The sequence below is a fragment of the Capricornis sumatraensis genome, chromosome 16 (assembly GCF_032405125.1).
Source record: "Capricornis sumatraensis isolate serow.1 chromosome 16, serow.2, whole genome shotgun sequence".
Lineage (NCBI taxonomy): Eukaryota > Metazoa > Chordata > Mammalia > Artiodactyla > Bovidae > Capricornis > Capricornis sumatraensis.
Window position 1 is genome coordinate 43,302,352 of NC_091084.1, and position 26,969 is coordinate 43,329,320.

Sequence of the window (26,969 nt, forward strand, 5' to 3'; positions counted from 1 at the left end):
CTGGGAAGCATCTACTCCAGGCCTCTCCCCCCAGTTTCTGGCAGTTTCTTGGCTTGTGGCAGCGAAATTCCCCATCACGTGGTGTTCTCCCCGAGTGCTTATCTGCGTCCACGTTCCCCCGTTTTATGAGGATGCCAGTCATATTGGATTAGGGGCCCACCCACTCCACTCTCATCCTAATTTATAATTATATCTGCAGCTAACTGTATTTCCAAATAAGGTCACAGTCTCAGGTACTAGATGTTAAGACTTCAACATATGAATTTTTGAGGTACACAGTTCAACCCCCAGCATCCCTAAAAAGAAAGAACGTGACTGGTAACCTGACTTCCGTGCCTCAGATGAAAGGGGCCTCACATCACCTCCTGTCACATTCAATTAACCAGAATTATCACATGGCCCTGCCTCAAACAGAGGACATGGGAAGTCAGGGTTTTCTGGGTGCCCAGGAAGCCTTGTCTCTACCACACAAACTTAGGTATTTCCTAAATCGGTTCCTCCTCTGACAAATAAGAAAACAAGAACATGGCATCTGGGAATGTGAACTTCCTGCCTGGGTCACACGATGAGTTACTGGCCAAGACAGGGCTGGGAAGGATGCCTGTATTTTGAGTTCCATTTTCTCCTCCAGTTTTGTCCATTCATTCATTAGACACAGGCTGGGCTGTCTTTTAGGAAGCCCTCACCTTTTGGGAAGTTTCATTTCCCTTGAAGAGCAAATCTGTCTAGTAAAAGGAGTGGTGCTGGAGAACAGCAACTTCCTGTGGAGCCCAGTGGATCTCAAACACATCAGGGACCCACAGGCAGCTTGGGTGAGGCCGAGAGGCCATGTTCACATCTCGCTTCAACCCTTTGAGAGGCTCTGTTTAAATGTTGTTTGAAAAGTTCACTCTGTTAGCGTTGTGATATTCCTGGGTCTCAGAGAAGGAAGGCCCTGGATAGGAGAAATCCTAGTGTAACTAATCAAATTAGTGAAGTGAAGCTGCTGGGAAGCATGCTAATTGGTTAATGAGTAAACGTAACCTTTTTTTTTTAAATTAGCAGTAAATTTCAAGCAATCCTCAAAATAACTGAGAATATTAGCCCTAATTAGTGTAACAGCCTGGAAAATTTCTTCTGCTGGGAGAAATACAACAGTGGGGTCTCCCCACAGCCTCTATTTATTCAGTCACTCACTCATTCACTCACTCATTCATTCATCTGCTCATTCAGCAAACTTGCATTGAGTGTTATGTCAGGCCAAGGACTGTGGGAGGCAGAGACAGCGTTACCCAGGTCTCAGACCTGAAAGAGCCCTGATCTGGAGAGAGAGGTGGGCACTTAGCTAATTACCATTCATATGATGCACCCTATGGCCCCAAACCACTTTCTCATTAGGCCATCAGAGGAGAAATGGGTCAAGACAGGTTCTGAGGGCCTTTCCCAGTCTGCCTGAATCTTCTAGACTGTGAAAGACACCCGGCAGGGCGGTGGGGGTGGGAGTGGGGGTGGGGAGGGGTAGGTGCTTTTTCTATAGGAAAGCAAATTCTGTAGAAGAAGGAAGATGAAAGGGACTTTAATTCCTTCTAAAGTTTTTGAAATACTGAAGCTGTCACATTTATGCTTCAGGAAGTGCTTTTTGACGCAAGGTATAAAGATTAGAACTTACCCTGGAGATGAATTTCATGTTAGATTGGGTAATGCGTTTAAGAGAAGTGTGGGATTGTAAATGGAATGTGTTTCCTTCGCTTTTTGGAATTTTTAGAATTTCTTCATTTTTTCTCACTTGGCTGTGCGTACATGTACACACACAGGCAGAGAGAGAGAGAAAGGAGAGAAAGGACTAGCTTGTCTGTTAATCACTCTCTAGAAACTGCCATTCCCACATGGGGTCATAATAAAGCCGTCACCCCCGGCCTGGTTGGCAGTGCTCCCAAGACCAACACATGGGGTGTTAGAGGCCCTTCATGGACTGTGTTTGCATCCCCAGAACTTTCAAGTAACATCTCAGAGACAGTTGAAAAGTTTTACTTCTTGGGCTGAGAATTTAAATCGCCAGCCACTTCTCTGCAAACTTTGGCAGACTTCACTTCTCTACAATTTTTATCTATAAATAAATAAGAATGCTAGGCATCAAGCTGTTGTAAGGTTTTGAAAAACTTCCCTGAGTTTGTTTCTTGTCTTCTTGTGTGTGGTTGTATCGCCCAGGTGTCAGCTGAGGACTGTTAGTACAGGGCCCTGACTCAGTTACAGTCTGGGAGGAGCCTCACCCAGGCCTGAAGCTCTAGCTGGCCACCTCCAGGTGGGAGGAGCCTCTCCCAGGCCTGAAGCTCTAGCTGGCCACCTCCAGGTCTGCATTGTTCGGGGACTAATCCACACAGTGTCCTTCATTTTCTTAAGACATCTTCTGCATTTAATATTTTATTTTACAATACGATCCTTAGAGCTTCCAAATACTAATTTGATCATGTTTTTATTAATAAAAATTCTGTAAATTGTTAACTCTTTCAGTAAAGTAGAAACTGACTGTGGTAAGATACAGAGGATAATGGTTCTTTGTTTCTGACCCAGAAGTCGTGTTTTCTACCAACATCCATTAGGTTAGCTTGTTAGCAGGTTGAATTCTCAGATCCTTTATAATTCTTTTTTTGTTTGTTTTAATTGAAATATAATTACTATACAATATTATATGTTACAGGTGTACAAATAGTGATTCACAGTTTTAAAGATTATACTCCATTTATTCAGCTTCCCTGGTGGCTCAGTGGTAAAGAATCCACCTGCCAGTGCAGGAGACGTGGGTTTGATCCCTGGGTCAGGAAGATCCCCTGGAGAAGGAAATGGCAAACCATTCCAGTATTCTTGCCTGGAAATCCCATGGACAGAGGCACCTGGCTAGCTATACTCCTTGGGATCACAAAGAGTGGAGCACAGCTTAGTAACCAAACAACAAGTCCACTTACAGTTGTTACAAAATTGATTATATTCCCAATGTTGTAAAATATATCCTTGTAGCTTATGATGTGCCTAATAGTAGGTACCTATTAGTTCCCACCCTTGTCTTGCCCCTCTCTCCACTGGTAACCACCTCTCTATTCTTTATATCTGTGAGTATGTCCCTTTTTTGTTACATTCACTGGCTTGCATTATTTTTTAGATTCCACATATAAGTGATATCATACAGTATTTGTCTTTCTCTGTCTGACTTATCTCACTCCAAATCCATCATGTCACTGCAAATGGCAAGATTTTGTTCTCTTTTCTTGGCTGAGTAGTATCCCATTGTATCTATGTACACGTCTTCTTTATCCATTCATCTGTCGATGGACACTTGGGTTGCTTCCACATCTTGGCAATTGTGGATAGTGCTGCTACAAACATTGGGGTGCCATGTACCTTTTCTAACTAGTGGTTTTGGATTTTTTGGATAAATACTCAGGAATGGAATCACTGGGTTATAAAGTGGCTCTCTATTGGTCTGTAAGCTATAGATACACATGATTCCAGGGGCCACCATTTCTATGGGATACAGGGTGAGTGAGGCCTCTGGGGTGATCTGACCCAGGGAAGCCAGGGAGCCGCCCAGGGTTAGGGTTAGGGTTAGGGTTAGGTTTAGGGTTAGGGTGGCCCTGGGACAGCCAACTTTTTGCACACTCTACGGGCAGCCATCCCTCAGCACTCCCCCATTCACGGTGCAGACCACTTGTTTGAGGGGATAGCTTTTGCACCAGAGGACTCAGGGCAGGGTGATTGTACCTTCACAAACTTGGGGTCAGGCGAGGCTGGGATCTAGGCCCAATACTTCCCACAGCACATATGTGATTGTGGCTGGTGACTCCATCTCTCTAATGCCAGTTGTAACCCCTGAACAGGGGCTTCACTAAATGGTCCTGAGGGCTCTGATGGCCCATAGCCCAGTGCCTAGGACATGATGGTCGGTGTGATTATGTCACCCCCAAGGGCAGCCTCTCCACGCGAGCAGAAGGGGAACACTCGAGGGCGGGAGGAGCAGGCAGTCGCCCCCTGCTGTTTCTCTCGCAGCACTGCCTCCCAGATCCGGCTCCTCCACAGGGCGTGGCCTCGGTGACCATCACAGGGCTCCGTCTCCATCACTGACGCCCACTGGGCCCGCCTGTGAGCATCTGCCTGGAGCTGGCCCCACCCGGCTTTAGGAAAGCACCCACTGACATTTCCTGTTCAGTAGTGACACTCAGGGCAGAGCCGCAGCCCGGACGTGTGCTTGGTGTGTGGTGCAGGCGCACAGGGCGACAGCGGGCAGGAGGGTATGCTGCCCAGATGCCAGTGCCGCAGTGGTGGCCTCCTCCCCACGCCAAGCGTTGCTGGACCCCGGGCCGCTCCCTGGCTTCCCAGGCAGTGCTAGAGGTAAGAACCCGTCTGCCAATGCCGGAGGTGTAAGAGGCGTGGGTTCGATCCCTGGGTCAGGAAGATCCCCTAGAGGAGGGCAGAGCAACCCACTCCAGTATTCTTGCCTGGAAAATTCCTTGGACAGAGGAGCTTGGCAGGGTACAGTCCACAGGGCTGCAAAGAGTCAGACAGGACTGAAGCGACGTAGCACGGGCTGCTCCCCCAGCTTCAGCGGGAGCCGCTTGATTTGTTATTCATTTCTCATGATATGTTCTTCACTTCATGTCCAAACTCCACAATTAGAGTTGTAAACAGCAAGTTCTGTGTCACTTTTATTAATCTCCCACAGACTGGGAGGCAGCGATCATCAGAGGCCCCACAGTGGGCCAGCAATGAGGAAACCAGTTCTGGCTCACTACCCAGAGTCCGAGCCTCCCACCCACCACCAGCCCACCACTCTTAGAGAGCTTTGCCTCCCGGGCCTTGGGCCTTGCAAATGGGTCACTGAACCAGCCTCCCAGGACTTGGTTCTGTGTTCTCTGATGAGTCACTTTACTTCCCTGAGCCTCAGCTTCCTGATCAGGAAAATGGGGGCGAGTACTTTGAGTTAAGTAACAAACTTGTGTGTCTGGCACCAAGCCTGGCACAGAACTGGGCTGAGTAATGTGGCTTCTTGTTCTGGTTGGGGCAATCTCTCAGCAGTTTGGGGAACTTGCTAGTCTACCTAAAGATAATGCTAATGACAGCCTACATTTTTTGTTTACTGTTTTTAGGCATTTTTCTAAATGCTCTGTGTGTATAATCTCTGTTGAAATCCCCAAGAGCCCTGGGAAGTAGGTGCTGCTATTACTCCATGTGTACAGGAGCGAAACCGGGGTCAAGGCAATCAGGTGACACGTTCAAGTCACCCAATCATCAGCTACCTTTCCATTTGACCCAACCCCCAGCAAGAAAGACTCTCAGAATCTAAGGGTTGTCCTATTGGCAGGACTGTACTTACACACACATCCCACCCCCAGAGCTTTCTATAACTCACTCCCCAACTCAAGCTGCTTTTGCACAACTGCACTGAGGAGAGCCCAGGATCAGAACACTAAGCCAGTGACAGAATGTAAGTTTCAGGCATTCCGTCTCGGGAGAGACTACTCCTGAACAGCACAGGTACAGTCCACACCTGTTCAAGGGCACTCCCTCTTTCTTTCATCCATTTGGAGCAGGGAGTGGGGAGTTTTCTGCATAGTCTATATGAGTTCTCCACTGCCCTTTGCACAAAGCACTAGCCATCAAGAAGTGGGCTGCCCCCTCCTGCTGCTTCTTATTAGGATGGTAGTGGCATTTTGGCTGGGGCAGTTCTTCACTGCATGGAACTGTCCTCCTCAATGCAGGATGTTTAGCATCCCTGGGCCCTGACTATCACGAGTGTCAGCGTGGGACCAAATCATCCCCCAAGCATTCCCAAGGGTCCCCTTGAGGAGGTCGTACCACCCCCTCGCTAAGAATGTGACAAAGGAGTGTAAGAAATAGGCATGGGGACTTGAAAATGGCTGGTTGCATTGAGTGGGGATGTCTGAATTGTGTTTACATCAGGAAAGCTTAAGAATATGCTTGTCTGTTTCAAGAAAGTTTCTAAGTAGACGTGCTCAGAATATATCATGGGCCGAAATGGAGTCTTCTCTTTGATTTTCCCAGCTCCCTCCATTGTCCCCACATTGCCTTTGTCCCGGCTGCTTTTCTTGAAATCTATTCACTGCTGTACATTAGTCCTGCCAGTGTCGAGTTTTAGCGGAGTCCCTGAGGTTGGCACTGTGTTAATACACTGGGAATTTCAACAGAGCTGGGCTCTCTAAATCTACCACCAAAACAGCTTTATTTTTTTTTCTTGCTCAAAAATACACTCTGAAATGCAGGAACATGTGTGGGAGTGGGGTTGACTTGGGTGAAGGACATACTTAAAAGGAAAATTTCATAACATTTTTCTGCAGGAAAAAGGACCTGCTGGTCTTAATTCTTGTAGAATTGAGCCTACAAAACACATTTATGTCTCTGCAGTATCTCTAGCTCCTCGGAACATCCTGGGCTACTCAGAAAACAGTCATGTTTATCTGGGGCATTATAGGTGCTTAACAAATTTGTGTTGGATACAGAAATGACTAAATTCATGGAAAATGTAAGCCTTTTAAGTGATGACCACAATATGGGCTGATCAATATTCACCTTCTCAATCCCCCTGGGGGTTTCTGGGGTGGCAAGTTTCACCCTGGCAGGCTTCCCGGGTGGCTGAGCAGAAAAGAATTCACCAGCGATGCAGGAGTCACAGGAGATGCCGGTTCCATCCATGGGTCAGGAAATTCCCCTGGAGGGGGGCATGGCAGCCCACTCCAATATTCTTGCCTGGAGAATCCCCATGGACACAGGATCCTGGCAGACTATGGTCCACGGGATTGCAGAGTCAGACACGATTGAAGAGACCTAACACGTGTGTACGCACACAAATTTTGCCCTGGAAAATGAGGACTACTGATGTGATGGGGCCATTCTATCCCCTGTGGTGTAGGTGGTAGTCATGGAAAGACTAGAAGAACCTGGTAGCCAGAGAGTCTCCATCCAGGGAAGTGAGTGAGGAGCAGCCAATGAGTGTAGACTCCTCTTCCTCCAAGTTTGCTATGAAAGGATGGAGAAAGAGGCTGCCTTTTAGAAGTGGGGTTGAGATAGGACCATGTGTTTTAAGATTTGCTTTTTAAGGGAAGCAATAAAGGAACTTGTTTTGAGACTGATGAAGAGAAGTCTATAGAGAAAGATGTCTACTGGAAAGAGAATGAAGCCACATTCTCAGGATGGGCATAGAGCAGGGATGGGAGAGAATGGGGTCCAAGGCCAGGAGTGAGCACTGGGATTGGAGAAGAACAGTTGCCTGTGGGGCTCAAGGGCAAGATGGAGGGAGGTTCAAAAGGAATAAGTTGGCAGCTGCCTTGCAAGTAAAGTGAGGGGATCTGGCTGCATTCAAGAGTAAAGAAAATTTAGGAACCATACTCAGGGGAGGTGGTGCAGAGGCTCGGCAGGCACCTGAAGAGGGAACACCAGGTATTGCTTCAGGGCCCCCTTGATGTTGAAAACCAGGGGCTTGTGATGGGTCTAACTTGCCCAGTGCTATGATTTTTCTTGGAGTTACAGAAAGGATGGAGGCTTCCCAGGTGGCACTAGGGGTAAAGAACCCACCTGCCAGTGTAAGAGACGTAAGAGACACAGGTTCTTTCCCTGGTTGGGAAGATCCCCTGGAGGAGGAAATGGCCAAGCACTCCAGTATTCTTGCCTGGAGAATTCCATGAACAGAGGAGCTTGGCGGGCTACAGTCTATAGGGCCGCTAAGAGTCACACATGACGGAAGCTACACAACACGCACGCTACATCCAGGGTACAGGGGTGGAGAAGGCGAATGAGGCTGCAGAGGTAGGGTTTACAGGGTGTGAAAGACAGAAAAATGAGGAAGTAAAGACTTGAAGATGATGGCAAGGGGGTGATTGCAAGAATGTGAGTACAGCCTTTCTAGGGACTTGAGAGGCCAGAAGGGAGAGGAAGGTAGAAAAGGGCTACTATTCTGAAGGTTTCAGGTTGATGAGAAGGCATTTGGGAAGTAAAAGAGGGAGTAATCAAGATTAAGATTTCAGGGGCACAGCAGTTCAGGCACTGAGGGCTGGGGCCTGGGAGTGGGTGGCCCTCCCTGGAATTGAGGCCATGGTGGATTCATTGACTGAGACACCAAAGTCTTGCAGGTGGAATATAGAGGGATGAGCCTGATGCCAAAGACCTTGATGGATGTGACAGCTACCTGGGAAGCACCTGATGAGAACAAAGTGTGCAGAGTGCAGTGGTGTCTAATGTCTGATGCTTAAGGCGGAGATGTTTTTATGCCAGGGTGGAGGAGCTGAGGCCTGGAAGGAGAGCTACAGAGAGAGGAGAGGGTTGGCTCCATCCCATGTCCCTGATGAGAGAATCAGCACATTTCAGAGGCACGCAAGAGTGTCGGTACCCTCCAGGAAAGCTATTTTGGTAGGGACAGTGTGGGGCTACATCCCATAGGCCTGCCAGCCTTGTAGTTGCTTAGCCTCGAGACCAAAGAAAAAGCCCAGGGACAGCGACAGAGACATCAGTGGCTCATTGGACCCAGCGATCTTACGCAAAGGGCGACACCCCACTGTGGGCAGCAGATGGTGGACAGGACATGGCAGCAGGCTCTGCTGCTAGGAGGGGAAGGAGGCCACTGTCTATAGGGCAAACTGATGTCAGATAGACTCATCAGTTGCCAGGGGCTTATTAAGCCCTATAAGTAAGAGGATTGGATAGTCATGTGAGTGAAGGCGGGGACCTGTAGAGAGCAAGAGAATAGCCATCTTGAAGGGCCAAACCATCTAGACAGGCAAAGGCCCTTTTGGTTGGGAAGGACTGTCTTTGAAAGACATCAGGATTTTAATAGGTGTTTTCAGAAGACTCAAAGTAAAGCTTAGGAGGAGAGCAAATAAGGAAAGATCAATCAGGAGAAGTACACACAGAACATATCGGGGGTGAGAGAGGGTGAGAAAGTCCCGTAAAGACAACACAAATTAAATCTTAGGTGCACATTTAGGCCCCATGGGAACTGGGAGGGTGAGAGGGAAAGAATGTGGGGGGACCACATCCCTTTTCCTGCTGCCACTGCAGTCCCCCTCAGCCCCCAGGTTGTGTGGTCAGGATGAAGCACCCGCTTCCAAAGCTCACTCCATGGGTACAGTGTGGAGACCGCACACCACACCTGCAGTAGAACTCTGTCCTGGTCACGCCATGCTGCTTTCGGTCCAGGGCCAGCAGGACTCCGTGAAGCCTCCTTCCAGCTGGGAAAAGCAATCAGAGTCTCAGCTGCCAAGGGGAAAGAGGGCTGGGTCTTGGCAACCTGGAGTCAGGGAAGCCTCCTGGAGGAGGAGCTGCGCCTGGACCCTAAACGAAGAGTAGGATGCATGGGGCAAAAGCAGGGCAGGAAGACATGTCAGGAATGCAACTCACATGGAAGGGGTGGAATCGAGCCTTCCTTTCTTTCTTTAGTGAAAAGTAGGATATTGGAGTGAGTGAGAGCTGGGCTATGGAGCCAGATGACCCGAGTTCAGCTCCCAGCTCTGCCATTTGCTGTCTGTTTACCTCTATCTAATTCTGTTTTCTCACCTAACAGTGGATAACACCCCACTTATTCAGGGTTATTTTGAGGATTAAGGAATTGTGTTTGTAAAACACTTAGCATCCTTGATACACCTGTGAAGTTAGCCACCTGGATCAGTACCCTGCTGCTACATAGCAAACTACCCCAGGGTTTAGTGGCTTAAGACACATCTGCTGACTTATCTCAAGATTCTGAGGGTCCACAGCTTGGGCTGGGCTGTGCTGGCCCTGTCTTCTGCTGGGATCTGTCAGGCAGCTGTGGCCAGTTGCTGGTTAGCTAGTTGAGTCAGCTTCTGGAGGTGGGTTGACTGTCTGCTGGAGTGACGGTGCTTCTGGGCTGTGTGTGATTTCTCATCCAATAGGCTGCTCCAGGCTGCTTCACAGGATGCTCATGACAGGGATTCTGAGGGCAGCAAAAAGCAGCAAGCATGACCACATGAATGTTTTTCCTGTCTCTGCTTGGCTGATGTTTGCCTATGGAAAGTTTTTCAGGAGTCGGAAAAGTCACACAGCCAAGCATAAACTCAACGGGCAGAGAAACAGACTCCATCTTTGAAAGGAGGGGTAACAAAGTCACGTTGCAAAGTGGTTCAGTGCAAGGATGAGGAAAATCTGTAACTATTTTTATAATATATCACAATGTCCTATTGCGTTCCCTTTGTATTATCTCATTAATTCACTCATTCATTTGTTCATTCATTCATACAAAAAATAGTAACTGAGTGCCCATCTTGTGGGATGGCAAGAAGAGGAGTCCCCAGAGGAACAGCCTCAGTTTCCCAGTCCTAGCGCAGCCCGTCAGGCATTGCTGTCTGAGGCCTGTGACATCCAGTAAAGATGTGAGCTGGATCTTTTCCCCCCAGTACATCAGATTATACTCTTCCCAGGGAAGAGTGATGGCATGGGGGATGGTGTTGGAGCATATGAAATAGAAAGAGTTATATTTGCAAATTGAAATCAAGCACCAATATTTCATCCTCAGGAAGTCCATTTTTCTGGGCTAAACTTCTCCCTGCTGGATCTTAACCCATAGATTTTATTACCGTATTCTTTCCTCCATCTTCCAGATCACTGAGATTACTGGTGAGTCTAGGTCACCATTGACTGCATGTTAATAACTCTATGAAACACACACACATGCTCTCCCTGGGAACATTCTGTTAATAAGATCTTCTCAATTCAGTGCAGGCTAACAGCTGTAGTGTGGCAGGAAGGGACTGAGCCCCTCATTACTCATGAGGGCCAGGTAAGAGTTAGGCCTGGCAGACTCTGTGCTGGGGCAAATATTGAGAATCTTATCTTGGAAAGAGAATCCTTTTCTTGGCCAAACTACTAATCCACAAGGCTGCATGAAGCTACAAGGTACCAGTCCAAAACTAAACAGAAAGAAGCTTAGAGGACTCTTAAGAGTAAGGAATGTGACCGGCACCAGGGAGGGAGCCTGGATGGATGTCTGAGCTGGAGTTCACTGTCCCTGGAATAGTTTAGTAACTGATTCATCTAGTCAACTAATATGTTTTGAGTATATGTTACATATCAAGCTCTGGGTTGGATAAGAGAGATACAATCGTGAGCAAGACAAGCACGGTCCCAGGCCTCAGAGATCTTGGAATCTGATTGGGAGAGGCCAATGTTGCTGGAACATTACTAATGGCTAACGTTAACTAGTACAAGGCAGTCCCCCATCAACATGCCGTGGGTACTGTTATTATCTCCTGCTTTCACAGATGAGTAAATCAAAAGAATGAATGGCCAAGTCAATGTCTACAGTCACCCAACTAATGAATGATGAGACTGGGAACATGCATCCAGAGTCAGTCCCTCTTGGATCCCTCTCCTTCCCCTTCCCTGCCGGAGCAAGTCCTCTCGGTATATACTTTGCAAACCCCTTTTACTTGTCTTTAAGCTCACGCATCGCATTTTGTGATTCTATCTGTGTGTGATTATTTGCTGAGGGAGCATAGCGAAATAGGTGTGTCAGCCGGTTCAGGCTTCGTTATGCTCCAGTAACAGATGACCTTGAAATCCCAGCGCCTTACAATAGCAACCATTTCTTTATCGTGCTCCACGTCCAAGTCTTTCTTGACCTTATCTTCCTTTTGCTGTGCTTGTCACGAGCAGCCGACAGTAAAAAAGGTGTGCTCTTCATCGAAAGCACAAGCTCACTTGCCATGTTTTGTCTACCAGCTTATGGCAGGCAACAGTCTAGTCAAGTATTTCACCACCGCATAAAAGAGGTCACCGTCTTTACAGCCTCCAGGGGTTGTTCCTCACCACCCACCTTGTGGCTTCAAAGTCAGTGTCTCACATTTTAGGATTTGACAGTACTCCTTATCTAGAATCAGTTTCTTAATCATTCAGCTTAGGCTGATGACCCCCAAATCTCAAGGTCTCACAACAAAAAGTACTCAGCTCTTGCTCAGGCTACACGGCCATCAGGATTCAGCTACGGCTCTGTGTCACCTGTCTTTGTCTGGGACCAGTGGAGCAGCCCTACTCTGGGACACTGCCCATCCAGTGGCCGAGAGCAAAAGGAGACACGGCAGATGACATGATTGCTCTTAAAGCTTCTGACTGGAAACGACACGCGTCTCTCCCACTCACGTTCCATTGGGTAAAGACACGTGGCCCAGTCTGACACTAATGATGAAGGGACATATCAGAGCTCAGTCTGGAGGGAGGCACGGGGTGGCAGGACAGGACAGTGAGTCGATCTCTTAGAGGTGCTAAGGAGCCAGCATTGATTGTCACAGGAGGATGCGGACAGACATTGTGTTTTGAAGAGGGGAATGCCAGGGCACGTTTCCCTCAGGGCATGTGACGTGCTCCATCTTAGCTGTTTGTCAGAGAGCAGACGGAGCGGGTGGTAGACGACCAGACACAGCTTTAAAGGGTTCTGAAAAGCACTTTCCAGAATAAGGACCTACAAAGGACCAGCAGGCAGATAGCAGGTGTGTGAGTTTTCTTGAAGACAGAGAAACACAGATGAGCAACAGACAGCTGTTTTCACTTGGACGACTGGATTTGGCAGAAAGGAGTGGCGGTCTTCAACGAGAGCTGAAACTAACACGGGCCACTTAAGCGAAACACAAAGGGTGGTTGCTGTTAGAGAAAGCCGACAGTGATTCATTTATAGACTCAAAAGGAGGGTTGCCTGGGGAAAGGCAGAAATGGGGCAGCCCTCAGCAATACAAGTTCACAGATCTTCTCTAGGGAGTTCCCCTAAATGTGTCTTATTAATAGCTATCGCACTGCCTCATCTCTGTCTCTCCGTTTCATGATTTAAATTCCTGGGAGGAGGGAGGATTCTCAACCCCTTAACAGCTCTATTTTCCCCAGTGGGCAGGTGGGAGTGTCGCAGCATACAGACTGCCGGGGGCCCATCCTCGGAGGAGATGGGTCACTGTTAGGCATCACAGGCTCAGTCCTGCCTCTTCGCAGCTGCTGGCACCAGTCGCTGGGTCTGCCCTCCTTGCCTGCTTCTGACAGCAGCACCCATCCTTGCCATGCTTCCTCTCTGTGACAAGCGCCGTCTGCAGCCGCCAGACCCTGACCCACCTCACTGGCCATCGCTACGGATGGGGCTATTGATCTGTCCCTCGGCAGTGTGCTTCTGTCTGAAGTAGCCTTCATCTGCAGCCTCCATCCATGGGATTCTGCTGGACAGAGCTGTCAGGTGTGGGGTGCAGACAGGGACTCTGCAGGAGGGGTAAGGGAGGGCTGGCAGGAGCAGAACTGGGTGTGGGGCTGAGGTCCAGGCTGGGGCAGTTGGCAGGCACTGCCCCCTCGAGACAGACACTGGAGGCTGCAGAAAATGATGGGCTCGGCCATCAAGCCCGGTTCCAGGGCACCTGTTCCTTGCCTTATCCTGGACCAGTGCTGATCTTATTTCCCTAAACCTGGGCTCCCTCTGCAGCTCTTAAATTCTTCACTTACACCCACATAATGAATAATGTTCAGACACTCAGCCCACTCCCAGGGATTTACTAGGGCCATGTGAACCTCTCGCCTCACTAGCTTCTCATTCCCTAAAGAAAGCATACTGGCATGCAGATGAGTGAGAGATTTCCTTGTTTAAAAAAAAAAAAAAAGCAGACATTCAAAACTTCAGTACTGTATTTGAAAACATTCTTATAATAAATATAAGAATGAATAAATGTTATACATGCATGATATCTGCATTCACCCTGTGCCAAGGACTACTGGGCTAAATGACTCCATGAACCTTTTGCCTCATTCCCTTTGGTATTCTGGAAAGGTCTCCGTATCTTCTGTATTAGTTGAGATTCTTAGTTCCAAGTGACAGAAACTCAACTCAACTTAAATGCAAAATGGATTTTTATCACCTAATGTAATTGACAAATTCATGTCTGTCCCAGCTTTAGGTAGGGCAGGATCCACAGGGTTGAAAGGCGTTTACCTAACTTTCTCCCTCCCTCCCTCCCTCTCTCTCTCCTTCTCTCACCACTAGTTGACTCTGGTTTCCGTTATGTGTAAACTTACTTTCTCCTTAGTCAAAGAGGAAAGGGCTTCTGCGACTCACCTGATGAGAAAGGGCAGCAGAGCCTCCCAGCTTGGCCCCACAAACAGGGAAACCAGGGGGCTTTTATTGGCTCAGACTGGGGCATATACCCTTTCTGGAACCAACCCTGGACCAAGGCAATGGGGTGCTCTGCTTGGCCAGCCTGTAGATCAGGCCTCCCTGTATGGCTAGGGTGAGCAAGTTGCAAGAAAGTGAATAAGACTCTCAGCATCAGGAATACAGCAGCCTTCTTTTCTGGTTTCTCACGGTTTCCATGCAGGAACTCCAGGGTGACCCCTGTCACTCGGCTCTCTCCTGAGGCTGAGGGGCTCACTGGGACACACTCCTAGCTAGGAGACCCCAGCAGACCCAGGGAGAGCAGACAGTGCAAGGCAGGGGATTAGGGTTGCTGATGGGACTGGCTGGGCTGCACACAACCTCACAGGCGGTGGTACAGAGCTGACACCTGTGCTTCGGGCACAAAGCCTGGGATGAAACGTGAAAACACACAGACAGCTGGGAATCAAGGCAGACTTCCTGAGCCCAGCGAGCGTGCCCGTGACTGCTCCCCAGCTGCTCAGGCCAGGTGCACGGGCTGCACGGGCGCTAAGGCGCTCAGTCGTGTCTGACTCTTCGTGACCCTATAGACTGCAGGAGCCCACCAGGCTTTTCTGTCCATGGGGTTCTCCAGACAAGGATACTGGAGTGGGTTGCCATGCCCTCCCCCAGGGGGTCAGGCGCACAGTGGGAGGCGAAAGTTGGGCCTGACTTAGCCTTTTCTATTCAGTCTTATGTTCAGAGACCGCCCTTCAGTCCGAAGCTCCTCTCTTCTCCTGGCTGCCCTGCCAGCCCACCACCAGGCTTTCCCAGATACTCCTGCCCAGCAGCCTGAGTCACCTCTAACCTCAGCTGGCTGCCAGGCCCCTTAAATGTTTGACTCCTCTGAGGATCCCCCAGGTGTGCTGACAAGCAGAGGGCTGGTTAATCTGAAGTCACAGCTCCCCGTGGCCATCAGGACACTGTCCAAGTGCTGCAGACCCCAAGCTGTTTCCCCAGCTCGCCTCCCCGCCCCCGAGGCATTCTCCTTCCCCAGATGGCAGTGCAGCACTGGGCCTCGGTGATCTTGCATATCCCAGTCGCTCTGCCAGAGGCCCCTTGTCCTCGTCAGTTATACGGGCAAACTGCTCTCTTCCTGGGCTTCCCTCGTAGCTCAGCAGTAAAGAATTCTCCTGCAGTGCAGGAGATACAGTAGACTCAATCCCTGGGTTGGAAGATCCCCTAGAGGAGGGCATGGCAACCCTGTCTAGGATTCTTGCCTGGAGAATCCCATGGACAGAGGAGCCTGGCAGGCTACACTCCATATGGTCACGAAGAGTCAGACACGACTGAAGCGACTGAGCATGCACCCACGCTCTCTTCCTAGGCTGTTCTCAGAGCTCATCGCTCACTGACCAGCCCCCAGTAGAGTTCGTCACTCCAGCTGTGGCCCCCAGTTTAGTCGCTTTGGTCTGCTCCTAGTCTGTGCTAAGCTTGGCCAGGGGGCTATTCTGACTGCCCTGCTCAGCATGGCTGACTCCCCTCCAGTCTGAGAGCTCCTGAGGAAGGCCCTACCTGCCCCCTCTCTGCCTGGCACAGGCCCACACCATAGAGGGCACGAAGGAATATTTGCTGACTTAAACTAGATGCATTGCTGTCTAGGGGCTGCATGCCAGTTACAAAGCTGGGGTGTTCATGTGCTTAGCCTCACCACCTGTTGCCTCCTGGACTCACGAGGGCAGGGGCAGAAAGGGGGTTCCTGAGCAAGGGACCTTGCTTTCCACATGTACACTCCTTCAGTTACCAGGGCAGAATGTTTATAAATGTTTCCATTCCTTAAATATGACTGGTCCTGTGGTTAGTGAACGTAAGATCATCTTGGAAAAGAGTCCTCTCCGTTCCTGATTTAGCATCAGTGCCCTGCGGCTCTCAGCATGGTAACCTCTGTGTCGAGGGGTTAATGACCAGTAAGCAAGCCCTTAAATCAGCCCGCCCTGCCTGCAGCAGGGCCAGCAGCTCATTCTTGGTAAAGAAGACAAAGGCCATTTCTAGTACAAACTGCGAACGTCACAGTCACCACTCGAAAATGAAATTTACGAAAGCAAGGCTCTGTTCCTTCTCCGTCTGCCCCAACCAGCCGATGTGCCCGCATACTGCCTGCTGTTTCTGTGAATCCTTACAACAGGTCTACTGGCCGGGCAGACTCAGGGAGGGGCCTCAAGCATGGGAGCATTGAGGCAGGGCAGCAGGACCCCTGGGTCTCTTCTCTCCCTTTCTCCCTGGCTGCCTGTTCCTGCCCCAGTCCCTGTGGCCAGACGAGGAGACTGATCAGGCTCGTCATCCTCACAGCTGTATTCTACAGTCAGGAAACTGAGGCTCGGAGTGGCTCCCAGCTAGTCAGTGAGGGTGGGGTCGCTGAGTGAAGACCCGAGCCCTCTTGACTTGTAAGCCCAGCAGACCCCCCATTTCCTAGACCAGCAGGTCTCAAATGTTCACTTATATCAGACTTCGCTGGAGGACTTGTGAAAGCACAGATTCCTGAATCCTACTCTCAGAGTTTCTGATTCAACATGCCTGGGGTTGGGCTTAAAAATATACATTTCTAACAAGTTCCTGTCTGGTGCTGGGACCACACTTTGAGAACTGTTGTCCTAAACACGGTGCATCCTAACCTCTCAGAGTCCTCCAAACAATGCCCTGCAGACAGATCCCACTGGCCCCCCACGATGAGAGGGAGGCTGGGAAGCAAGCTGGTTATAGGTGCTGGCCCTCCGTTTCCCCCCTAGGCTGCCACCATCCCCTCGATACACCCAGTTTTCCACCTTGGCTGCTCACTGGAATCACCTGGGCCCCACCCCTAAGACTGTGTCTTACAGTTTTTAAAGTTCTGCAGGTGATTCTGATGTGCAGAACACCCCCGAACTTGACCGCATTTAGGACTGTGTCCTCTTCATTTCTCTATCCTCCCCCCATTTCATTTGCTCACAGATCTTTCTCCTCTCCCAGCACTCACCCCTTAGTCCAGGAAGCCCACCTTCCAGCCCCCAGGTTGGTTCACCCTTCGATGATCTTTGTCAGCACCCCCATTCTGATACTCTGTGGTCACCCAATTAGTGTAATTTCCAACCCTTAGACTGTCACACCCCTGGGGTGACGTCCACCCCTACACAGAGCTGGGCCACCACAGTCCTCCAGGGTACAGATCCCCTCCAAGTATCCTAAGAAATGTCCACAAAGACCCCACTTTTCCCACGAAAGCACTCTGGGAGAGTTTTCTTCCTGTTCTGGAGCTTCGTGCCGAGCGTGTCCCCATCTGCCTCCCCCTACCCCTCTCCAGGCCGAGGAATGTTTTAGCCAAATACTACCACTGCCGCGCCCATCTCCTGGTGAGAGAGTGTCTCTGTCTCTAAGACACCTCATTTTTCAAGGGCACTTACTCAATAGGCCAGCAGTGTTGCCAAGGAAACATCGCTTAATGGAAGAAACAGAGTCGCTCAAAATCGACATGCCATTGTTTGCCAGCGAGCCGGTACTTCTGTTGTACCTTGAAAATGTGTTATTAAGCTATCCATCCAACCCCATTTTGCTCCCTGTTCCTGATTTGCTAGGAGGCCCTCCCTTACCACCAGCAGCACCCCTTCCCCTGCCCATCCATGATTTCCTGTGAGGGCTGCAGCCTTTCCGCAGAGGCTAAGGTATGCCAGTGCAGGTATGGGAGTCTGGACAGAAGAGGGGACTGAATGATAGGAACGTGTGTAAATTGACCCTATTAAAGAATGCGAGGGACTAGCGGCCTGGAGGAGATTGGAGACAGGAAGTTAAAGCTGGTCGTCCAGTGTTCACAAGTGCCAGTTGGTGGGGTTTAAGCTGATGAAGCTTTACTGGACATTAATGACCTTCTCCTAAATGAAGTTCTCATGGTTGACATCAATGGTTTTCAAACTTTTTTGGTAAATTCTTCATAACCTTTTGTTCAAGTAAAATTTAATGTGAGAGTTGAATAAGAAAGCAAGCCCAGGTTGGGCTGGGAGAGGGGGTCCTAGAACCCCACCCAGTGGGCTGTCCTCCCAGACCTGAGTGCCTTCAGGGGCCCCTGAGACCCCTTCTTGGAGTCCCAGGACTCAGTGTGAATGATCTGGTGGAAATGACCTGGCAGTTCCCTTGCTGGTTCCGAGGGGTGATTTCAGGAGGGCTCTCGGGGATCCTCGCTCCCCTGCCTGAACTGAGGGTTCGGGGCTGTGGGGGAGATGGCACCCCAGTTCCAGCCAGGCTGATGGGAGGCCCCTTTGGGCGGCTGAGCCCAGGGAGGGGGACGAAAGCCCTGAACTGCCAGGATCTCAGCCATCCTGGGGAATCTCCCCCTCATCACGAAGGGAGCAGAACCATCCGCCTGTGCAGCTGGCAAGGTCTTCAGAGCTCTCTCAGCCTGTTTCCTCATCCCTAGAGCTGAGGGTGACCTCAGGTGTGGATGGTCCCTGGCATGGTGCAGAATACAAATGTTTGTTTTCTTCTCACTCTTCCCTTCCCGAAGTGTTTCTACCCCCAGAGAAGTGACCTTTTATACAGTGAAGGCTGGAGCCTCTGGAAGGCTGCACCTCAGTCTGGCAGAGGCAAGTCCCGGCTCCGAGCCGGCCAGGGAGAGAAGGGACGCTGGGCACAGCTGGCGGGGGGCCCAGTCACCTCCTGCAGGGCGGGGGCCTTTGCTTCTCTGGGAGATGAGGTGACAGAGCAAGGGGAACCTCTCGCCCTGGGGGGCTTTGCCTAGCCTTGCCTCTGTGACCCTGAAGGCAGGAGTGTGCCCCGAAGGGCACTACAGGCTCCCTGGCTAGCCGTCCAGCTCAGCGACGGGTCCTTACTCCTGACCCCAGCCTGAGGGACAGGAAGATCCCCCAGCATGAGACCCCGACTTGCCACATGTCTGTCCTGTTCCCTCGCTGGTGATTTTTCTCTTTCAGCGTCAGATGGGGTTTGTAGCCCCGCTGAGCTGTGTGGGCTGAGAGGACAGGGAGCTGAAACAGGCATCTGTGGCTGAGGAGGAGCTGGGGGGTCAGGGATGCGTACCTGTGCCCCGGGAGGCAGGGGAGTCACAAATCACCCTCAGACAGGGCAGCAGCTCGGCCTCCACCTCTGATGTGAGTCGCAGGAGGGCTGTTGCGGTCTTGGCACTTGGTAGCACCTTGTATTCTAGGCCTTTTTGCCAAGGATCCTCCATCCCACGGCTGTTCCCTAATCCAGGACAGCCCCGCCCCACCCTTTGCTCATAGGATCACAATGGAAGCTTCCAAGCTGGCCTCTCCCTGTCCAGCCTGGTCACTGGAGCTGGAGTGACTAGAGGGAGGAGGGAGACGAGTAAGATGAGAGGTTACAGGCACAGCTTTGGCATCAAACAGCCTCAGTTTAGATTTCAGCTACTGTTCTCCAACTGCGTGTCTTTGGACAAGTTCTTAATTTCTCTGTCCCTCAGTTTCCTCATCCACAAGATGAGGGTGATGGTAACATCTGCCTCATAGAGTTGTTACTAGGATTCACTGGGATAAAGCATAGCAGCACTCGACACTTGAGGCCGGATAGTTCTTTGCTGCGGGGGGCTGTCCTGTGCATTGTAGGGTGCTGAGCAGCATCGTGACCTCTACCTACCAGTCGCCAGTAGCAGGCTTTCCCACCCTCATCATAACAACCAAAGATGTCCCCAGACATGGCCAAATGTCCTCTGGTTGGCAAAAGTGCCCCGCACTAGGAATCACAATTCTAAGTCTGCTGCTGCTGCTGCTAAGTCACTTCAGTCGTGTCCGACTCTTAGCAACCCCATGGACTACAGCCCACCAGGCTCCCCCGTCCCTGGGATTCTCCAGGCAAGAACACTGGAGTGGGCTGCCATTTCCTTCTCCAGTGCATGAAAGTGAAAAGTGAAAGTGAAGTCACTCAGTCGTGTCTGACTCTTAGCAACCCCATGGACTACAGCCCACCAGGCTCCTCCGTCCATGGATCTTCCAGGCAAGAGTACCGGAGTGGGTGCCAGCGCCTTCTCTGTGAATCTCCTATTAAATCTCCAGTTTCCCTGTTGCTCAGAAGTATAGCTGGGCCTGCTGGACCTACAGGCACTAGAAGCGTGAAGTTAGTTAAGTCGCTCAGTCGTGTCCGACTCTTTGCGACCCCATAGACTGTAGCGTACCAGGCTCCTCTGTCCATGGGATTTTCCAGGCAACAGTACTGGAGTGGATTGCCATTTCCTTCTCCAGGGGATCTTCCCAACCCAGGGCTCGAACCCAGGTCTCCCGTGTTGTAGACAGATGCTTTACCGTCTGAGCCACCAAAAGCGTGTTGTCTTGTAAAAAACTGTTTCCCTCTTTAGTGTTCAGGCCATTTATTGATTCAGTCCACCTCTGGTTGGGCTTTCGAGGTGTCCAAGTGACAGCTTAACAGAATCTTCTTTGCTAAGTTGCCCTGTGATCTGACCGGCTGGTGGTTACCCCACTCGAGATGCACTTTGTTGCTTGCTTTTTTGATAACAAACAACTGTCTGTCCTTATTGTGATTTCCCAGACTCTGGAGTAATAAACAGCTCTGATGACAGCAGTACCAGATAGTAAGTAAGTGCACACATGACTCTCTGAGCATCTCCCCCAAGCACTTCAGAGCAGCTAAGTGGATAAAACTGGTTTCAGCTATTACCTGGGTGGCTGCTGTGTCTGTGGAGCCCACCCTAGAAATGCGAGCCAAGTGCTGGTGACAGGGATGAAGGATGGAGTGGCAGTAACTGCCTTCCTGGCTGTCCTTGTCTGACGGCCCACACCCCGGAGCTTCAGGAAATTCGGGTCCTGACCTGCTATGTGACTAAGAGCTACACTGTCCTGAGGAGAGAGTATGGTGTGTTCAACCCAAGGGCATATATATAGCTGTGCATCTTTCAGAGAGGCTCTGGTAGCAGGCTCATGCTTTTGTGCATTGAGGGAAGGCTTTTTGGAGTTCGTGAGCTTTTATATTGATTTTCAGCATCGCAAGAGTTGGGGTAAGAGATGGAGGAAGTGATAACAGTTCTCACATCAGTGTGTTTAGGACCACTATTTCCTGATATGTTAGTTTCCCCAACTTGACTGTTGGCTCATCCAGGACAGGAAACCATGGCTTTCTCACCTTTGGACCCTCAGGACCCAACTTAGAGATTACTTGTTGTTAGATGATTGGATGGATGGATGAGATTCCTACCTGCATCTAATTTAATTTCCTAAATCCTACCAGTCATCAAATTCTCCCTCAATGCCAATAAACTGGAAGCCACAGCAGGTCATCAACTCCCCTTGATGGTGAACTGGGAACCCAGGCCACCCGATGGACAGTCTCAGGATTCTGATGAGAAGCCCATGTCTTACCCAGTTTAGGTGTCGACTAGGTGGGTTACAGTCCGTGGGGTCACGACTGAGTGACTAACATACAGTAAAAAAGTAGGGCCTCCCTGGCTCTGTGTTCTAGTCACATTTCCATATTGAAGGCAGGCATTCTACATTTGGCCTCTGCGTAGAACTCTGGTCACCCCTTACCTCTTTTAAGGGAAGAATCAGTCACTCTGGTAGTTTTGATGTCCATTTCCATGGATTCATAAGACTTCCTTGGAGAGCAAATCCAGCTGTAATGAATGTCTACAATCTGTCTCTCCATCCTTTTTGTTCTGTCCTGGGAGGCTGACTTTACAGAAATTTCCATGGGCCCCTATGTCGTCTAACTTCCAGCTGGGTTCTTCCAATGGGCCAACCCAGCAGAGGAACGGACTGGGGAAGGGAGAGTGATGTTGGGGTGGTTATTAACCACCACTCACCATCACCCCAAACCTCTCCCTCCCTGGACCCTTCTCACAAACCTCTGCATGTAACTTCTACACATTCTGGTACCTGCTGTCTTCTCTCATCCCTTGAGCCTGGTGACGGTAACGGCTGCATGTTACTGTCCCAAGGAACTAAACTACCCCTGTGCTCCCTTCCCCTAGACCCACACCGCTGAGACCCCTGCCTGTATTTGCCCTCCTTGGATTCCTCCACCTGAGCGCACGCCTGTTTCCTGCTGGGGCCTTAGCTGATCCACTGGCCTGAGGCTCTGTTTAACGTCTGAAGGATGACTGCCTCTCCGCCCCTTCCCTGAATGCCGAAGTTCAGGAAGAACATGGCCCTGAAAGGCCACCCCTTATTTGCTCTCCTCGTGTGCATTGCCCTCCCCGCGCAGTCCCTGTCACGCTCTGCACCCTGTTTTAAAAGTCCTCGATAATCACCTTCTTTAAGACAAGAAAGACTTCCTCTTACCATCTGAAATTAATCAAAAACATTTACCAGTGAGAGTTTTTTAAAAAATACATCAAGATAACAATAGGGCCTACCCTGAATTCTAACCTAAAGCAGAGAAGTACGGGGTCTTGATTTGTCCATGCGACCTAATCAGAGGTTGGGGGTGTTAAATTTCTTTGGTGACACAGGACGAGAGCTCACAAACCCTATGACTGTCCTTGTTGGGAACCACTGCCCTAAGGTTGGGGGAAGTGACTGAAAACTTTGAAGGCCAAGGTCCTGTGGCTTTCCGCTAGACCAGAGTCAGCCCCGGTCAATGTAAATAAAGTCACTCATTTGTATTGCCCATGGCAGTGTTTGCACTACAATCACAGAGCTGATTTTCCAGATCATTTGGCCCTTTGTGCAATAAATGGTTGAAACAGCAGCCTGACTGCTCTCCTTTGAAAGGCCCGCTTACATGGTTGGCCCTTGACTGGCATCTGGGAGCTTGGATTGCAGGAAGGTTCCCACCATTCCCACAGATGGTAAGAGTGGCTTACTGTGCCCAAACTGATTATACAACTACTATGGTTTATGCTGAACACCTGCCTTCCTGCTGGAAGTCTGGGATGGGTATGTACCAGGCAGAGGCTGCCTGTGTGACCAGCCTCCAGTAAAAAGCCGGGTGCTGAGCCTCTAAGAGTTTCTCTGGTAGATAACCCTTCACAAGCGTTATCTTGGCTCCTTGCTGGGGACTCCTGGGCAGCTTGCTTCTGTGACTGCTGTGGAAGGACCCTTGGGAGCTGACAGCTGGTTTCCTCCAGGCTTTGCCCACATGCCTTCCCCTTTGCTTGTTTAATTTATATATTTTCCCCCAGAATAAATCATAGCTGTGAGGGCAACTATATGCTGAATCTTCTGAGTCCTAGAGAACCACAGAACCTGGTGGTGGTTGGGAGACCTCCCAGCATGCTGCAAAGCCCCAGATATTTATTTGTCACCTGGCCCTTTAAGAGGAAGTTTGCCAACTGCTCTACACAGTCTTAGGATGGGTGGAAATTGCCTATTACGTATCACTCCTCCCACAGAACTCTGAGCTCCCTAAAACGTGGCCCAGGTCTTTCGCTCTTTAACTCCTGGTCAAGTGCAGCATCTTACACAAAATATTTATGGAGAGAAGAAGTCAGCAAGCCTGCAAATAATGGATTCAAGCAGTGTTTTTTAAACTGTGGGTGGTGAAATCCATTTAAAAGGTTATGACCACTGTTTTTCAGTGAAAAAAGTATAGAAAATTGAGTACGCTGCATATAGTGAGGCTGTTTGATTTCTTGAGAAGTTTGTATCAGTTGTACCTCTGGACCAGGCGCTGTACTGAATCAACGTAAAAGGGGCTCTTCTTGTCCGTTGCAATGGAAGATTATTTGAAGGTCACTGGATTGTGCTCTCTCGGCCAGCTGCCCGAGGAGATGCCCCGCAGACCCTCCCCATCTCTCTGGCTGTTAACCTTTGACCTCATTCCCCAGAATGTGTACTACACGAGCAGCCAGCAGATCCACGTGGGCATCCTGAGCCCCACGGTGGACGACGACGACAACCGGTGCCTGGTGGACGTCAACAGCCGGCCGCGGCTCATCGAGTGCAGCTATGCCAAAGCCAAGAGGATGAAGCTCCACTGGCAGTTCTCTCAGGTAGCAGCCCCGCCCGGAGGAGCAGCATCAGGAGGAACAAGGGAGGGGCCGGGCCTGGGAGGGATGGGAGGATGGAGGAGGAGAGGGAGGAGCCAAGTCTCAGGGTTTAGTGAGCACCTACTGTGTGCGGGGCAGGGGGGGAGGGGGGAGGGCAAGGGTTGGAATTGGTTAGCACCTTGACTCCTCATCCTGGCTCTGAGGGAGTTTATTATTGTTGTTGTCATTGTTGTTACTTTAGTGGTATTTTATTTAATTTTTAGATATAAGGAAACAGGCTCAGAGGTGGGAGTCCCCTGCCTGAAGTCACATAGCTGGGATTGAAACTCTGAGTCTCTGACTCCAAAACTCACCCCTTCTGACAAGCACCAGTAAGCCAGTAACCCAGGTCCGGACAGTGCTGGGTCCCCTGTGATCTGTGAGCCACTCTGCCTTCCTCGTCGTTCTGTGGGAAATGAGGTTTCCTCAAAGGGCAGTGTCTGGGGACCATTTTGTGAAGGGCAGTCTGCACACTGGTGACCAAGAAACATTCTTTTATTAAGTCTCCACCAATCCTGAGGACTATTTATCTTCCTGCTCTGCAATGGCCCAGTTATAAAATGATGCCGCAGGAGCAGGGCGCCAGCTGGAGACAGCCCATGATGACCCAGCTTTGAAGAAAACCCGTGCCTTGGCCCAGAGGCCTCCAGCCCCTAGGGAATCCACTAAGTTAGGATCCATTTCCACCCACAGATATAGGAGCATCCGCCTCCCAGGGAGTACAGGGAAAGCGCTCATCACAGGAGGTAAGGGAGTTCTTTTACAGCATCAGGGCTGCTGGGGGCTGCACGTGGTAGATGCTCCTGGGGAAGCCAGAAACGGAAAGTCTATACTCGCGGGATGTAGAGGCAGAGGCCCCGACTCAAGACTCCCAGCAAGCTGCTTCCACCCTGGAAGGAGGCCGACGGGCATAGGAAGGAGATGTTCGGCCGGCCTGACCTGGATTCCAGCCCCCACGTCCAGTCACTCTCCCCTGTAGTGGTGGACGGGGACGAGGAGGTCCTGCTGCATCGAGTCTGGCACAGGGCACCTCTGACCTGTGGTCTGGGTGTGCAGAACCAGATAGACCTGAGAGAGACCCTCAGTTGGGTCCTAAATGGATGGTGAAGGTCAACTCTCAGCGACAACTTCAACATAAGTCATAGATTCACAGGCTACTTGGAGAGCAGGAGTGAGAGCCCAGACCAGGACTTTGTGACCCCAGAAAAGCAGATGCCGGGGAGCAGCACCAGGAGGCAAATGCCAGCACGCCTAAGGGCAGGTAGGGGATGCAGCTCAGAGTCCAGGCTCGGCCTGCACAGGGTGTGGGTTTCAGTGAAAGGGAATGGTGCCCAGAGACTGGGGCCTCTGGTCCTGCCCCTTGCTATCCACGTGAATGACACGTGCTGCAAACGATAAAGTTCTGTCCCATAGGAAGAATTAGCCAAGGTTCATACAGTGTTTACCCTGTGCCAGACTTCCTGAGTGCCAGGCATACACCAGCTCATTCAGTCATCACAGCGACTGTGTGTGATTTGCTGTGGACAGTTAGCCCAAGATCACAGATATGAGGCACAAAGATGTCAAATAACAGACCCAAGGTGCTCACTGGTTATTATTATTCCTCCTGAACTACTTCAGATTCTCTTTTCTACTTGTAAGAGTGTGAGGGTGCTGGAAGTGGCCCCTAGAAGAAGGTCAGGGTCAGGGCTGAGGCTTAGAATAGAGGACACATCTTCCTCCCCCGTCCCTCTCTCCTGGTGGAGCCCACCTGTCCCAGCTGTGGCCTGTTGTGACCCCACCCTGTGCCCAGTGGAAGGCTCTATCATTTTCCTCTGCCAGGTTTCCAGCCCAGAGCGACACAGCACAGGGCTGCATCTCCCCTCTTGCTGTTGTTCAGTTGCTCAGTCATGTCCGATTCTTTGCAACCGCATGGACTGCAGCACGCCAGGCTTCCCTGTCCTTCACCCTCTCACGGAGCTTGCTCAAACTCATGTCCACTGAATCGGTGATGCCATCCAACCATCTCATCCTCTGTCGCCCCCGTCTCCTCCTGCCTTCAATTTTCCCCAGAATCAGGACCTTTTCCAAAGAGTCGGCTCTTCCCATCAGGTGGCCAAAGTGTTGGAGTGTCAGCTTCAACATCAGTCCTTTCAATGAATATCCAGGGTTGATTTCCTTTACAGTTGACTGGTTTGATCTCCTTGCTGTCCAAAGGACTCTCAAGAGTCTTCTCCAGCACCATTTGAAAGTATCAATTCTTCAATGCTCAGCCTTCTTTGTAGTCCAAATCTCACATTTGTACATGACTACTAGAAAAACCATAGCTTTGACTATATGGACTTTCTGTCCACCTTTAAATTACAAGGCAGAGGGAGTCCTGAAGATGTGTGGTCAGGGAGGAAGGCTAGCCGTGGACTTGGTGGTGAAGTGGCTATTGTCTCCCAGCTCAGGTTAGATGCAAAATAGACTCGCAGGCTGGAGGCAACAGAGAGAAGTAGGTACATCAGCCCGTGGAGATGAATGGGGCTGACCTGGCTGGGTGGGAAGGGGACTGTGCCATCTGGAGGGTCTTGTCGGGGCTCACATCAGGCTGCTCTGTGCTGCCTTCAGTCACTCTGCTTCGCCCCTGCTTTCAGTTTCCTCCTGGGAGTTGTATGCCACTATGCAGGAAGATGGGGGTGGTGGGTTGGGGCAGGGCTGGTAGCTTTTCAGAAGAGATAGTACGTAACTTGGCTCTTGCAGATGACGTAAGAGTTTGCTCCATATAGGAGTTGAGAGGGGCCATTCCAGGGAGAAGGAATGGCATAGGTACAAGCTGAAGGCACCAAACCCAAGCCACATGCAGGGAGCTGCAGATGGCGCATGTGGCTGGATCCTAGCGGGCATCGTGGGGCACACCTGGGCATGTGTCTGAGGGGCAGA

At 50.5% G+C, this 26,969-nt stretch overlaps 1 protein-coding gene across 2 annotated transcripts in view; it reads left to right on the forward strand.

Annotated features, from left to right (window-relative positions):
• GALNT18 (polypeptide N-acetylgalactosaminyltransferase 18) overlaps positions 1–26,969 on the forward strand; it is a 354,973-nt gene that overhangs the window by 314,083 nt on the left and 13,921 nt on the right. For both annotated transcript variants that reach the window (XM_068988668.1, XM_068988669.1), the window contains one exon: positions 23,865–24,029. In XM_068988668.1, the coding sequence (XP_068844769.1) occupies positions 23,865–24,029 (165 nt within the window). The remainder of the gene's footprint in view (positions 1–23,864; positions 24,030–26,969) is intronic.